Source organism: Mandrillus leucophaeus, unplaced genomic scaffold (genome assembly GCF_000951045.1).
Source record: "Mandrillus leucophaeus isolate KB7577 unplaced genomic scaffold, Mleu.le_1.0 Scaffold111, whole genome shotgun sequence".
NCBI classification, from domain to species: Eukaryota; Metazoa; Chordata; class Mammalia; order Primates; family Cercopithecidae; genus Mandrillus; species Mandrillus leucophaeus.
The window spans coordinates 4,650,909-4,667,916 of NW_012099321.1; the positions used below are offsets into that span (position 1 = coordinate 4,650,909).

Genomic DNA, 17,008 nt, shown 5'->3' on the forward strand with positions numbered 1-17,008 from the left:
AGAGAGAGAGAGAGAGAGATAGCTTATTTACAGAAATAATAGCAGAAAACTCTCCAAACCTAGAAAAAGATATAATCCAGGTACAGGAAAAGTCAAAGGTCTCCAATTAGTTTCAATCCAAATAATCAGTAAATATATATGTTCTAACTGATCCCTATCTAGCCATTCCCCTGTCTCTCTCCCTCTCCACAGGCTTTTCTGTTCCTCCAAACAAAACAATATTGACAGTAGACCAATTAATAACCATACATTGCCTCTAAGCGATCACCAGAAAGAAAGTTTCATGTTTTTCATTTTAAGTCAAGAGCTGGAAATGATTAAGCTTCCTGCGACAGGCATGTCAAAAGCTGAAATAGGTTGAAAGCCAGGCTTTTGTGCTAAACAGTTAGCCAAGTTATAAATACAAAGGAAAGTTCTTGAAGGAAAGTAAAAGTGCTAGCCCAGTGAACACACAAATGGTAAGAAAGCAAAACAGGCTTATTGCTGATACGGAAATAGTTTTAGTGGTTTGGATAGAAGATCCAACCAGTCACAACATTCCCTCAAGCCAAAGCCTAATCTGGAGCAAGGCCCTAACTCTCTTTAATTTTATGAGGGCTGAGAGAAGTGAGTAAGCTGCAGGAGAAAATTTTAAGCTAGCAGATGTTGGTTCATAAGTTTTATGGAAAGAAGCTTTTTCCATAGCATGAGTGCAAGGTGAAGCAGCAAGCGCTGATATAGAAGCTGCAGCAAGTTATCCAAAAGATCTAGCCAAGATCATTGATGATGTGGTATCTACACTAAACAATGGATTTTCAGTGTAGATGAAACAGCCTTCTATTGAAAAAAGATATTAATATAGTTTGGCTATTTGTCCCTATCCAAATCTCATGTTAAATTGTAATCCCCACTGCTGGAGGTGGGAGGTGTTTGGATTATGGGGGTGGATCCCTCATGGCTTGATGCTATCTTCACAATAGTGATTAAGTTCTCATGAGATCTGATTGGTTAAAAGTGTGTGGCATGTCTCCCCTCTCCCCCCACCAATTCCCTCTTGCTTTGGCTCCTGTTCTCCCCATGTGATGTGCCTGCCCTCCTTTGCCTTCTGCCATGATTGGAAGCTTCCTGAGGCCTCCTCAGAAGAAGATGCCACTATGTTTCCTGTACACCCTGCAGAACCATGAATCAATTAAATGTCTTTTATTATAAATTACTCAATCTCAGATACTACTTTATGGCAGTGGAAGAATGGCCTAATACTGATGCTTTCTAGGACTTTCATAGCTAGAGAGAATTTAATGCCTGGCTTCAAAGCTTTAGGCTGACTCTCTTGTTATGGGCTAATACAACTGGTGACTTTAAGTTAAAGCCAATGATCATTTATCATTCCAAAAATCCCATGACCTTTAAGAATTGTGCTAAATCTACTCTGCCTGTGCTCTATATTGGAACAACAAAGCCTGGATGACAGCACATCTGTTTATAGCATGGCTTAATGAATATGTTCAGCTCATTGTTGAGACCCAATACCCAGGAAAAAAAGATTCCTTTGAAAACATTACTGCTCATTGACAATGCAACTAGTCACCCAAGAGCTCTGATGGAGATGTATAAGCAGATTAATGTTTTCTACCTGCTTAGCACAATATCCATTCTGTAGTCCATGGTCAGACAAATGATCAAGGAGTCATTTTGACTTTCAAGCCTTATTATGTAAGACTCAACCTGCCATAGACAGTGTCTTCCGATGGGTCTGGGCAAAATTATCTAAAAACTTTCAGAAAGGATACACCATTTAAAATACCATTAAGAACATTTGCAATTCATAGATGGAGATCAAAATATCAACATTAACAGGAGTTTGGGAGAAGTTGATTCAAACTTTCATGGATGACTTTGAGGGGTTCAAGATTTCAGTGGAGGAAGTAGCTGCAGATGTGATACAAATAGTAAGAGAACTAGAATTAGAAATAGAGTCTGAAGATGTGACTGAATTGCTGCAATCTCCTAATAAAACTTGAATTGGTGAGCAGTTGCTTCTTATGGATGAGCAAAGAAAGTGATTTCTTGAGCTGAAATATATTCCTGGTGAAGGTACTGTGAACATTGTTAAAATAACAATATAGGATTTGGAATATTACATAAACAAAGTTGATAAAGCAGTGACAACATTTGAAGGGATTGACATCAGTGTTGATAGAAGTTTTACTGTGAGTTAAATGCTGTCAAACAGCATTGCATGCTACAGAGAAATCTTTCAGGAAAGAAAGAGTCAATTGATGTGGCCAATTTCATTGTTGTCCTATTTTAAGATATTGCCACAGCCACTTCAATTGTTAACAGCCACCACCCTGATTAGTCAGCGGCCATCAACATTGAGGCAAGATCCTCCAACAGCAAAAAGATTACCAGTAAACTGAAGGCTTAGATGATTGTTATCACTTTTTATCAATAAAATATTTTTTAATTAAAGTGTACATATTTTTAGGGCGTAACCCTAATACACATGTAATAGACTACAATATAGTTTGAACACAACTTATATGCACTGAGAAACCCCAAAACTTACGTGGCTTGCTTTATTACTCAGTATTTGTTTTACTGAGGTTCTCTGAAACTGAATCCACAATACCTCTGAGGTACATCTATATATAGAAAACTCCACCCCCCCCCCAAAAAAAAACAAAAACTGTTAGGTTTAGTAAATAAATTCAGTAAAGTTGTAGGATACAAAATTTACATACTAAAGTCAGTGGTGTTCCTATACATTAATAGTGAATTATTTCAAAAAGAAATCAAGAGAACAATCCCATTATGATAGATAAAAATAAAATAAGAATAAATTTAACCAGGGAGTTAAATGATGCCTACACTGAAAACTATAAAATATTGATGATAGAAATTGAAGACACAAATAAATGGAAAGCTATCCCCTGTTCATGGATTGGAAAAATTAATATTGTTAAAATATCTATAATACCTGAAGCAACCTACAGGTTAATTGCAATTCTTATCAAAATACCAATGACACTCTTCACAGAAATAGAAAAATATTTCCTAAAGTTCAAATGAAATCAGCAAAGACCCCCAATAGCCAAAGCAATCTTGTACAAAAAGAACAAAGCCATAGGCATCACACTACCTGACTTTGAAATATACTACACAGCTATAGTAACCAAAAGAGCATGGTACTGGCATAAAACCAGATACTTAGACCAATGGAACAAAATACAGAGCCCAGAAATAATTCCACTCATTTATGGTCAACTGATTTTCTACAAAGGTGCCAAGAATACATAACTGAAGAAAGGGTAGTTTCTTCAATAAATGGTGCTGGAAAAACTGGATGTCCACATACAGAATTATGAAGTTAGATCCTTGTCTCTCTCCATGTGCAAAAATAAAACTGAAATGGATTAAAGACTTAAATATAAGACTCAAAGTTGTAAAACTACTTGAAGAAAACAGGGAAAAAGCTTCATGACATTGTTCTGGTCAGTTATTATTTTGGACATGACTTCAAAAACATAGACAACGAAAGCAAAAATATACAAATGGGATTACATCAAGCTGAAAAGCCTCTGCACAGCAAAGGAAACAATCAAAAAAGTGAAGAGAGAATCTACAGAATGGGAGAAAATATTTGAAAACTATACATCTGATAAGGGTTAATATCCAAAATACATAAGGAATTCAAACAACTCAATAGCAAGAAAACAACCCAATTAAAAGATGTGGAAAAGATCTGAATAGGCATTTCTCAAAAGGAATCATATAGATGGCCAACAGGTATATTAAAAAAGTGCTCAATATTACTATCTTGAATATCTTGTCAATCAAAACCACAATGAGCTATCACCTCACTTCTGTTGGAATGGGTATGATCAAAAGACAACAGATAACAAGTCTTGGCAAGGATATGGAGTAAGGAGCACCCCTACACACTGTTTATAGGCTTGTAAATTAATACAGCCATTATGGAAGACAATAGGGGAGTTCCTCAAAATATTAAAAATAGAATTACCATGAGACCCAGTGATTCCTCTACTGGGTTTGTATCCAAAGGAAATAAAATCTGTTTGTTGAAGAGACATTAACACTCCTGTGTTTATTCCAGCACTATTCACAATAGCCAAATTATGGAATCAATCTCTGTGTCCATCAACAGATGACTAGATAAAGACAGTGTGGTATACATACACAGTTGAATACTATTTAGCCATAAAAAGTAGGAAATTCTGTAGTTTGTGGCAGTATAGTTAAACCAGGAGGATACTATCTTAAGATAAATGAGCCAGGCACAGAAAGACAAATAATGTATAACCTCACTCATATATGGAATCTTACAAAGTTGATCTCATAGAATTAGAGATTAGAATGTTTGTTGTAGGGAGGAAGGAATGAGGAGATGTTGGTTGAAGGATGTGTAATTAAGTTAGAGAGGTGGAATAAATTCAAGATAACTATTGTATAGCATAGTTACTATAATTATGTTGTATTTTTGACAAATGCAGAGAATGGATAGTAATGTTCTCACTACAAAAAAGCTATATATATAGTTCACTTTTAAATATTGTGTTGTATATGATAAATACATGTAATTTTATCTGTCAATTAAAGAATTCCCAAATAATTTTCCACACCCAGCAGAGTTCACTGAAATACTCTGGGAAAATGAAACAAACTCTGGAACAGGGTAAATGGCAGACATCCATGAGACTGGAGGGAGTGTATGCTTTTAAAATTAAGTCATTATAGGATCTATAAGCAGTCTCAGAAAAAAATACTATTCTCAAAAAAAAAAATTGCAAGGCTTGGCATCTTTGAACTAAGAGAATGTTGTAAGAATAGAACAAAACAAAACTGAAGGTGAATAAAATGAAGAATCATTACAGATAAACTACATTCACAATTTAAACTTAAGATAAATGCCAAACTTAGAGAATATCAGAATTCTGTGGCTCAAACTAGTTATTGACATGGAAGATAAATGTAAGAAATTAGAACCAAATGTAAGGATTATAGCAGAGATAAAAATAGAAAAAAATAGGTAGCACTGAACACACAGATAGTAAATTTTTAGAATCAATATAAAAAATCAGTGGCTTCCAGCGTTCTGTTTAGCTTTCTCACATTATTCCTAAAATTACATGGAGCAACAATGTGCAGATCAAACCTTGCCAAAATAGGATGAGATAAAAGACTGGCATTAGAAGCAGACAGGTTCATTTATAGCTTAAAGTTATTTGTTCATTCACTAATTCAGGAAATAATTTACTCCATACTATCTAGTGGGAAATAGTAAAGGGAATAAACATATATGCAAACAAACACTAAACAAGATAGTTTCAGGCAGGGATAAGTGATTTAAAAATAAAACAAAATAGGACAATAGAATAAAAAGTGAGAGAAGAGGGTATTTTAGCCAGAGTAAACAGGAAATGTCTTTCTGCAGGGTGACATTAGAGCTAAAACCTTAATGACAAAGAAAATAATTGGCATAGGGGCTTCAGGGAATAAGTGAAGTGGTAGAGAGATCCTTATTTTGGACATGACTTCAAAAACATAGACAACAAAAGCAAAAATATACAAATGGGATTACATCAACCTGAAAGGAAGATGTGTGCATAAAGGAAGAAAAGTGACCTGTTTTGCTCTAATTTAATGACTAATAGAGAAATAGCGTACTGGTCCTAGTCAATGTGACTCTTCAGAATTATTCAGCCATGATTTTTTTTTCTCAGTGTTACTGATGGAGAAACAAAAGTATGTAGCTAACAATTATTTTCAAAGTGTGGATTCTGTCAAGATTGTCAACTCAAATCACAATTAGGTAAGATGATTTAGAACCACATTCTAAAATGTTGTTGACTGCACGTTCTCACTTATAAATGGGAGTACACATGGACACAAAGAAGGAAACGGCAGACACCAGGGCTTAGATGAGAGTGGAGGGTGTGAGGAGAATGAGGATCGAAAAACTGCTTATCAGGTAAGCAGATAAGCTTACCTGGGTGACAAAATTATCTGTGCAGCAAATCCCTGTGACCCATAATTTATCCATGTAACAAACCTGCATATGTGTCCCTTGAACCTAAAAAAATGTTGGAAAGAAAAAAAATGGAGATGTTAAGCTAAAAAAATATGGTTGACTAATCAAACAATTTTTAAATTGGTTCCTGTTTTAAAGGTGATAAAAATGATTTCGTTTGCATACAAATATCCGCTCGTGAATTTACCAACAGATTTGCTATAGTGTAGTGGTAGATGGTTTACCAGACAGAGTTTATGCGATTATTGAAATGGGCTCCATCATGGTTTGATGCTCAATTCTAATGCCAGATTGTTTTGAGAAGAAATGTTTCATGTGCTCTTTCTAGAGACAAATCTCCTGATAGAGCAATTACATAGGATATATTTGGTAAAGCTCTGGCCAGTCTGATAATTCACTGCCTAAGTCCAGATAGCCTGACTGGTGAATTCTAACAAATATTTCAAGAAGGGATAATACAAAAATACTCCACAATCTTTGGCATAAAGTAGAAGAGGGAGGAACACTTCAAAATTTATTTTATGAGAACAGTATTACCTTGATACTAATGCTAGACAAGGACATTACAAGAAAAGAAAACTATAGATCAATGTCCCTCATGCATATGGATGTAAAAAGTCCTTTAAAAATGGCAAACAGAATAAAGAAACATAAAAGGAAGTATCCACCATGACCAAAAAGGATTATCTCAGTAATGCAAAAGTGGTATAGTTAATTTAACACATCATACTAATATAATAAAGGACAAGAAAATACAAGATCATCTCAAGTGATGCAGAAAAAGGATATAACAAAATAACACCCATTATAGATTATTAACAAATTGTAAATGGAAGGGAACTTCCCCTACCTGATGCAAAGTATTTATGAAAAACCTACAGCTAACATCATACTAACCATGAAATTCTCAATGCTCTCCACCCTAAAATTAGAATGAAAGTGAGGATGCAAGCTCTCAGTACTTCTACTAAACATTGTATTGGAGGTCCAAGAGAGTAAAATCAGGTAGGAATAAAAATTAAAATGCATCTAATTTGGAAGACAAAAAGAATAACTGTCTTTATTTGCAGATTACATGACCCTGTGTATGTAAAATCTTAGGAAATTTACCAAAATACCTGTTTGAATAAAAAATGAATTCAGCAAAGTCACAGGATACACAATTGCTATGCAAAAATGAATTGCACTTTTATATACTAGCAATGGAAAATACAAAAATAAAATTAAGAATAGAATTTCATTCACAATAGCATAAAAATTAATACTTAGGTGTATATTAACAATACAAAATATACATGCAAACAACAAAAAATTTCTGGAAAAAACACAAAAACCTAAGTAAATGCTGAGATATTCCATGTGAATGAGTTGAAAGGTGGTATTGTTAAGACAGCGATTCTTCCTTCTGTCAGGGGTCTGCAGTATTACCCCTTGGTTCAGTAAATCAGTAGGAAGACTCACGTGATTGAACATAGAATATACTCATCACTATAATTTATTACAGACAAAGGATACAAAGCAAAATTAGCAAAGGTAAAAGGCTCATGGGTCAAGTATGAGGGAAAGTAGTCACAGGCTTCCAAGAGTCATTTCCTAGTAGAGTCACCCAATGATGGACTTAATTCCTCCAGCAATGAATTATGACAATATGTATGAAATATTGACTGCTGGGAACCCAGACCCTAAGCTTTATATTGGAGGCTGGTCACACAGGCATCTTTTGCCTGGCATCTACCAAAATTCCAGACTCTTAGATGGAAATTGGTTGTTCATTACAAATAACAAGGTCTAAACAGTTCAGGCACAGTGACTTATTAGTTAGGCAATGGTGGGAACTCTAACTCAGGTGTCAGTCAAAGGCCAGCCTTGCGAATATACCTTTCTAAGTATAGCAGTCTTAAGTCTGCTATGTTAACTCTTTTCTGTACATCTCTAAATTGATCTATGGATTTAAGACAATCTTTGGCAAAATTCCAGTAGGCTTCTTTACAGAAATTGATGACATAATCCTAAAAATTCTGGAAATGCAAGGGACCCAGAAGTGCTAAAACAATCTGAAGAACAAATTGATGGAGTCACCATTTCATATTTCAAAAATTACTACAAAGCTAATCTAGCTCAACATTGTACTAGCATAACAATAAATACATGGATAAATGGGATGGAATTGAGAGTCCAGAAATAAACTCTTATATTTATAGTCCATTGAGTTTTGACAAATGTGTCAAGACAATTTGATAAAGGAATAATAGTCTTTTCAGCAAAGGCTGTTGGGACAATTCAATGTCCACATACAAAAAAGTAAATTTGGACCCTTTTATCATGCCATACACAAAATTTAACTCAAAATAGACAATCAACCTAACTGCAGTAGTTAAAACTATACATCTATTGGAAGAAAACATAGGAAAAAATATTCATAACCTTGGATTTGCCGGAAATTTCCAAGATACAACACCAAAAGTATAATTCATAAAAGAAATAGTTGGTAAATTGGACTTTCTCAAAATTAAAAATCTTTGTGCCTCAGAAAACACTGTTAAGACAATAAAAAGACAAGCCACAGAGGGGAAGAAAATATTTACAAACTGTATTTCTGAAATAGTACTTGTATACAGAATCTATGAATCATCCTAACAACTCAATAATTGAAGGGAAACAATCCAATTACAAACATATGAAATATTTGAACAGGTTAAGTACCTGTTCAAAGAAGATAGGCAAATATATACAAAGTTATATACAATGATATACAAAATATATAGAAATATATACAAAATTATAATTACATGGAATAATAAATAGATGAAAAATAGTAAAGACATTGTTAGTCATTAGCAATGTGTATATTCAAACAAGATACTACAAGACACCCACTAGAATGGCTGTAATCAAATGACAGAAAATAACAAATATTGGCAAAAAGATAGAGAAACAGGAAATCAAAGCCTGCTAGTAGGACCAAAAAATGGTGTTACTACTTTGGGAAACCAGTTTGACAGTCTCTTAAGCAGTTTAACATAAGTTTACCAATTGAATGAAGGACTCTACTCCTAGGTCTACTCAAGATAAATGAAAACATGTATTTACAAAAATTTGCATATGGATGTCTATAGCAACATTATTCAATGACCAAAATCTGAAAACAACTCAAGTATCTATAAACGAATTGGCAAAAACTATGATATATCTGTATAATGGAATACTAGAGAGCAATAAACGTTGACAGAATACTCATACATATTACAATCTCAAAAACACTACTATGCAAGAGAAGCTAAATACAAAACCCTGCCTATTTTATCATTTTATTTGTAGAAAAGATCCCAAAATGCAAATTTATAGAGACAGTAAGTAGATTAGTGGTTACCTGGGGCCAGTCACAGGCATGGGGATTAACTATAAATGGATATTGGGGATCTTATCCTATGCTAATAGAAATGTCCTAAACTTGGGTTGCGGTGCTGGTTGCACAACCATGTAAATTTTCTTTAAATATCACTAAAGTGTACACTTAACATAGGTCAATTTTATGGTATGTAAGTTATAAATTAAACCTCAATAAAGTTAAAAACAGAAAAGGTCACCCTGATGAAGATAAACTCCCACCTAGTGGCCAAGAAACATGTTTCTCCTGAATTTAGTGATTGTGGACTCATGAGTTGTGTTAGTTGATAATAAGTGAAAAAAATGATTTGAGCATATTTGTAGGCCGTGGGAAATATTTATTAAAATGGTGACCTTGCAGGTTTTACAGTGAGAATTGTAGAATGATGGAAATGTTATCCAGTATGTCAGTGGAGCAGTTGACATCTCTAAAAAGAAGAAGTAAATAAGAATATGTAGGTGTTACTGAAAATAATATCACATGGTGAGAAACAATGTGGCATAATAGAACAAAACTAAGATCAGAATCTTTGGATTTAAATTTGTGTCTATACTTTTGTCTCTCATAATGTCATATAGTTGTAAGAATATATGCATGTAGCCTTTTCAGGTTGGCTTATTTCAATTATCAACATATATTTATAGTTCATCTATGTTTTATAGCTATAGTTCATGGCTTGGTAGCTAATTGCTTTTTATAGCTGGTTAATATTCAATTATATGAATGTACCAGAGTTTATATATGTATTTATCTATTGAAAGACATTTTGTTTACTTCCCAATTTGGGTAATTATAAATAAATCTGTAATAAACCTCCTAAAAATAAAAAATTCCATTACCCATCTTGTCAAGTCACATTATAGAATCACAACTTCCTAACCTTAAAAACAGTGTTTGTTTTAATTATTTAACAGATATATATTTGGGGTGCAATGTATTTGAACATTGTGTTTTGGAAATATGCTAATTCAGTAAGCTATTCTTTTTTATCATACATCTTATTTGAGATTGCCACAGCTTTCTGGACACACACATGCACACACATGAATAAGCGAAGATAATAGGTTGACCCTGAAAAAAGCATAATTTTCAAAAAATTAAAAGGGCTACTCTCATAATATACAATTAATATGTCAGAGTTTTATTCAACTCATTAATGAGGAAATGAGGAAGAATAATAGGCTTGTTCAAGAGTATGTAACAAAACTATATAAATAGGATTTGGGAACAAAAGAATGTTAGAATAATATTGCTATGTTCAAAACTGTAATATCCACAGGAAAAAAAATAACTTACTTGGCTATCTTTTCTAAATGATAGGAATTATTTCCTATTCTATCAGACAAAAACCTAAAAGTTAATACGTAACTTCACAAAGTCTATGACAATTAATCAATATTTCTTAGTTTCATTACTTTTTTTCTAGCCTCTATTTCATTTATTTCTGTTCTTATTTTTATTTCCTTTTTTCTATTAACTTTGGATTTTGCTTTTTCTAGTTCCTTGAGGTGTAATTAACTTTAGATTGATTATTTGATATCTTTCTTCTTTTTTGATGTAGATATTTATTGCTGGAATGATTTTTGCTGCATCTGATAAGTTTTGGTATATTGTGTGACTATTATTGTTTGTATCAAGATATTTCAAAATATTTTTACATTTTCATTTTAAGTTCTTCTTTGCTCCATTGATTGTTTAGCAGTATGTTGCTTAATTTTCATATACTTGTAAATTTTCCAAATTCCAAGTCCTGTTATTGACTTCTTGCTTTATATCAATGTGGTGAGAAAGATACTTGATACTATTTCAATCATTTAAAATTTTCTAAGACTTGTTTTGCTGCCTGACCTATAATCTATCCTGGAGCATATTTCATGCGTTCTTGAGAAAAATATATATTCTCTTGCTGTTTGACAGAATGTTTTTTATGTGTATATTAGGTCCATTTGGTCTAAAGTGTAGTTTGAGTCTGATGTTTTCTTATTAATTTTCTGTCTGAATTATCTGTCTGTTGTTGAAAGTGGAATACTGAAGTCCATTATGATTATTGTATTATAGTATATATCTCCTTTAAAGTCTATTAATATTGATATATATCATATTTTATATATGATATATATTATACATACACACACAATTACTGCTAGACCTCAGAAATTAGGTTGATGGCAACACAATGATAGTGGGGGACTTCAATACTCCATTGAGAGCACTAGAAAGCTGCAAGAGAGAAAGTCAACAAAGAAACAATGGACTTAAAGTACACCCTAGAACAAATGGACTTAACACATATTCACAGAACATTCTACCCAACGACTGCAGAATGTACATTCTGTTCATCAGCACATGGAACATACTCCAAAATAGACCATATGATAGACCACAAAACAAGTCTCAATAAAGATAAGAAAATCAAAATCATTGTCAAGTACCTCTCAGACCACAGTGTAATACAATTGGAAATCAACTTCAAAAGGAACCCTCAAAACCATGCAAATATATCAAGTTGAATAACCTGCTTCTGAATGATCATTGGGTCACCAGTGAAATCAAGATGGAAATTGAAAAATTCTTTGAACTGAATGGTAATAGTGGCACAACCTATCAAAACCTCTGGGATACAGCAAAAGTAGTGTTAAGAGGAAAGTTCATGGCATTAAATGGCGACATCAAAAAGTCTGAAAGAGCACAAATAGGCAATCTAAGGTCACACCTCAAAAAACTCAAAAAACAAGAACAAACCAAACCCAACCCCAGCAGAAAAAGAGAAATAACAAAGATTAGAGCAGAACTAAATGAAATTGAAATAAAAAAATACAAAAAATAAATGAAACAAAAAGTTAGTTCTTTGAAAAGATAAACAAATATGATAGACCGTTAGTGAGATTAACCAAGAAAAGAAGACGGAAGATCCAAATAACCTCAATTAGAAACAAAATAGGAGACATTACAACTGATATTACAGACAAACAAAAGATAATTCAAGGCTACTATAAACACATTTATGTGCACAAACTAGAAAACCTAGGGGAGATGGATAAATTCCTGGAAATATACAACCCTCCTAGATTAAAGCAGAAAGAAATAGAAGCTCTGAACAGATCAATAATGAGTAGCAAGATTGAAACAGTAATTTAAAAAAAATGCCAACAAAAAACAAAAGTTCAGGACTACATGGATTCACAACTGAATTCTTTCAGACATTGAAAGAATTGGTACCAATCCTACTGAAACTATTCCAAAAGATAGAGGAAGAGGGACTTCTCCCTAAATCATTCTATTAAGCCAGTATTACCCTAATACCAAAACCGGGAAAGGACATAACATGGAAAGAAAACTACAGACCAATATCACAGATGAACATAGAAGCAAAAATCCTCAACTCAATACTAGCTAAATGAATTCAACAGCATGTTAAAAAGATAATCTACCATGATCAAGTGGGTTTTAAACAAGGGATGCAGGGATGATTTAACATACAGAAGTCAACAAATGTGATACACTACATAAACAGAAGTGAAAACAAAAATCATATGATCCTCAATAGATGCATAAAAGCATTTGACAAAATCCAGCATTCTTTTATGATTAAGACCAGCAAAATTGGCATAGAAGGGACATACCTAAATGGGAAAAAGTTGAAAGCATTCCCCCCGAGAACTGGCACAAGATAAGGGTGCTCATTTTCACCACTTCTATTAAACATCATACTGAAAGTCCTAGCCAAAGCAATCGGACAAGAGAAAAAAATAAAGGGGATCCAAATTGATAATGAGGAAGTCAAACTGTAGCTGTTCACCTATGATATGATCATATACCTAGAAAACCCTAGAGACTTATTTATAAAGCTCCTGGATCCAATGAATGAATTCAATAAGTTTCTGGATACAAAATCAATGTACACAGACCAGTAGCACTTCTATCCACCAACAGCGACCAAGCTGAGAATCAAATTGAGAACTCAACCCCTTTACAACAGCTGCAAAAAGAAACCCTTAAGAATATACGTAACCAAAGAGGTGAAAGATCTCTACAAGGAAAGCTACAAAACACTGGTGAAAGAAATCATAGATGACACAAACAAATGGAAACATCCCATGCTCACGGATGGGTAGAATCAATATTATGAAAATGACCATATTGCAAAAAGCAATCTATAATTTCAATGCAATTCTCATGACAATACCATCATCGTTCTTCACAGAACTAGAAAAACAATCCTAAAATTTATAGGGAAAACAAAAAGAGCCCACATAGCCAAAGCAAGACTAAGCAAAAAGAACAAATCTGCAGGTACCACATTACTAGACTTCACACTATACTGCAAGGCTATAGTTACCAGAACAGCATGATACTGATATAAAAACAGGCAAGTAGATCAATAGAACAAAATAGAGGACCCAGAAAAAGACCCAATACTTACAGCTAACTGATCTTCAACACAGCAAACAAAAACATAAAGTGTGGAAAGGACACCCTATCCAACAAGTGGTGCTGGGATAATTGGCAAGCCACATGTAGAAGAATGAAACTGGATCCTCATCACTCACCTTATACAAAAATTAATCAAGATGAATTAAAGACTTAAATCTAACACCTGAAACCATAAAATTCTAGAAGATAACGTGGTAAAAGCTCTTCTAGACATTGGCCAAGGCAAAGACTTCATGACTGAAGACCAAAAATCAAATGCAACAAAAACAAAGATAAATAGATGGGACTTAATTAAAAAGCTTCTGCACAGCAAAAGAAATGATCAGCAGAGTAAACAGACAACACACAGAGTAGGAGGAAATCTTCACAAACTGTGCATCAGACAAAGGACCAATATCCAGAATCTACAAGGAATGCAAACAAATCAGCAAGCAAAACAACAACAGCAACAAATAATCCTATCAAAAAGTGGGCTAAGGACATGAATAGACAATTCTCAAAAGAAGATATACAGATGACCAACAAACATATGAAAAAATGCTCAACATCACTAATTATCAGGGAATTGCAAATCAAAACTACAATGTGATAGCACCTTACTCCTGCAAGAATGGCCATAATTAAAACTTTTTTTTTTTTTTTAAAGATGTTGGTGTGGATGTAGTGAAAAGGGAAAACTTTTACACTGCTGGTGGGAATGTAAACTAGTACAACCACTGTGAAAAGGACTATGGACATTCCTTAAATAACCAAAAGTAGATCTACCATTTGATCCAGCAATCCCACTCGGGGGCATCTACCCAGACGAAAATAAGTCATTATATGAAAAAGACCCTTGCTTATGCATGTTTATAGCAGCACAATTCACAATTGCAAAAATATGGGACCAGTCTAAATGACTATCAACCAACAAGTGGACAAAGAACCAACAAGTGGGTAAAGAATTTGTGGTATGTATATATAGTGTATACATATGTGTATATATATACACACACATATACAATGGAATACTACTCAGCCATAAAAAGGAATGAAATAATGGCATCTGCAGTAACCTGGATGGAACTGGAGACCGTTATTCTTAGTGAAGTAACTCAGGAATGGAAAACCAAACATCATATATTCTCATCATATATTCTCAAACGATAAATCCTCATCATAAACATTTAAAAAGTATTGCAGGCTTTAAAAGGAGATATTTTAAGAATCCCGTGTGATGCTTAAGTAGTTAATAAGTGGAAGCTAAGCTATAAGGATGCAAAGGTTTAAGAGTAATATAATGAACTCTGGAGATCTGTGGGAAAGTATGGGAGTGGGGTGAGGGATAAAAGACTACACATTGGGTGCAGTGTACACTGCTTGGGTGATGGGTGCACCAAAATTTCAGAAATTACACCTAAAGAACTTATCCATGTAGCCAAACCCCACCTGTTCTCCCAATTGAAATAATTAATAGTAATAATAATAATAATAATAATAAAGGTGAGATCCAGAACAAAAAAAGATGAGCCCATGAGGTGCACTTCTTGAGCAACACAATTCAATTTATTTAATTTTACCTCCATGATTGTGAAAATATATTTTTTCAATAATCTAAAGTCACTACTCTCATATACCTACAAAGTTAAAATATGTTTAGAAGAGTTTTCTCTGCCTCTCAATGGAGGAGCCAATAGGATGATAAAGCTTGATTCAAAGAGTATTTGAGAAAGTGGGTGTTCATAGATATTTTTAAAAATGTTAGAATAGGCTGGGCGTGGTGGCTCACACCTGTAATCCCAGTACTTTGGGAGGCCGAGGTGGGAGGATCACGAGGTCAGGAGATCGAGACCATCCTGGCTAACATGGTGAAACCCTGTCTCTACTAAAAAATACAACAAAAATAAGCCAGGCGCGGTGTTGAAGAAAGAAGAGTTTTCAGAGATGATGATTAGATGCTTCTCAGCAAAAGTAAATTTGTAGAAAGGGAAGCCCAGAAGCAGATGAGAAATATGTAATTATGGAAGTTATTTTTAAATTTTTTGCAACACGAAATTTGAAATAAATATGAAATAAATTTTCTCATGTGTGTTCTTAGAATATCTTCATCATTTATGTGATACATTTCTTGTGTATAAAAAAATGGGTAATGCTTATAAGAGAAGCTAGAAACTCAAAGATAAGCAGACATCCATAAAGGAAAGAAAGACAAAGTGGAGCTGGGGAATATAAAAATTATTTGTAATCCATTTTGACTGAGTCCAAACTGCTCAGTTGGGCAGTTTCTGGTTTCTCCATATCAATCTTAAAGAAGAAATCAGCAACTATTTATAAAACAATAAATCCTCATCATAAACATTTAAAAAATATTACAGGCTTTAAAAGGAGATATTTTAAGAATCTCGTGTGATGCTTAAGTAGTTAACAAGAAGATTTAATTTTCTAATTGCTATTAGAAACTTAGGGAGAAAAAATGGACCAGCATGCAGAGCCTACAGAGAAATAAAACTTAAATATCATTGATATTTAAAGTTTTATGTTCCTCTTTCCTCCTAGTTCAAACCAGCTAATACGATTTGCAGGAAATCCGTTGATGAGGAATGCGATTTCACTGAATTTTGCAATGGAAGCTATCCATACTGTTTGCTTGACACTTATGTACGTGATGGAGAATATTGTGATTCAGGTGGAGCCTTCTGTTTTCAGGGAAGGTGTCGAACTTTTGACAAACAATGTGAAGATTTAATCGGAAGAGGTAATAATCCTAATTTTCTTCTTAGTCCCTAAATTCTGATTATTCCAAAGTCTGTAATTGAATTTTATGGAACAAAAATGTAAACATATGTGTTAATGACTGAATTCTTGCACAGTGTATATTATTAGTGTTAAAGAAAAGCAAAATTGGCCGGGCGCGGTGGCTCAAGCCTGTAATCCCAGCACTTTGGGAGGCCGAGGTGGGCGGATCACGAGGTCAGGAGGTAGAGATCATCCTGCCTAACGCGGTGAAACCCCATCTCTACTAAAAAATACAAAACAAAAACAAAAACAAAAAAAACAAAGAAAACAAAAAAAACGAGCCGGGCGAGGTGGCGGGCACCTGTAGTCCCAGCTACTCGGAAGGCTGAGGCAGGAGAATGGCGTAAACCCAGGAGGCGGAGCTTGCAGTGAGCTGAGAT

The 17,008-nt window shown here is 34.0% G+C and overlaps 1 protein-coding gene across 1 annotated transcript in view; it reads left to right on the forward strand.

Annotated features, from left to right (window-relative positions):
- LOC105549068 (disintegrin and metalloproteinase domain-containing protein 5) overlaps positions 1 to 17,008 on the forward strand; it is a 128,217-nt gene that overhangs the window by 65,730 nt on the left and 45,479 nt on the right. Inside the window, exon 14 of the mRNA XM_011993428.1 lies at positions 16,389 to 16,587. Within this exon, the coding sequence (XP_011848818.1) occupies positions 16,389 to 16,587 (199 nt within the window). The remainder of the gene's footprint in view (positions 1 to 16,388; positions 16,588 to 17,008) is intronic.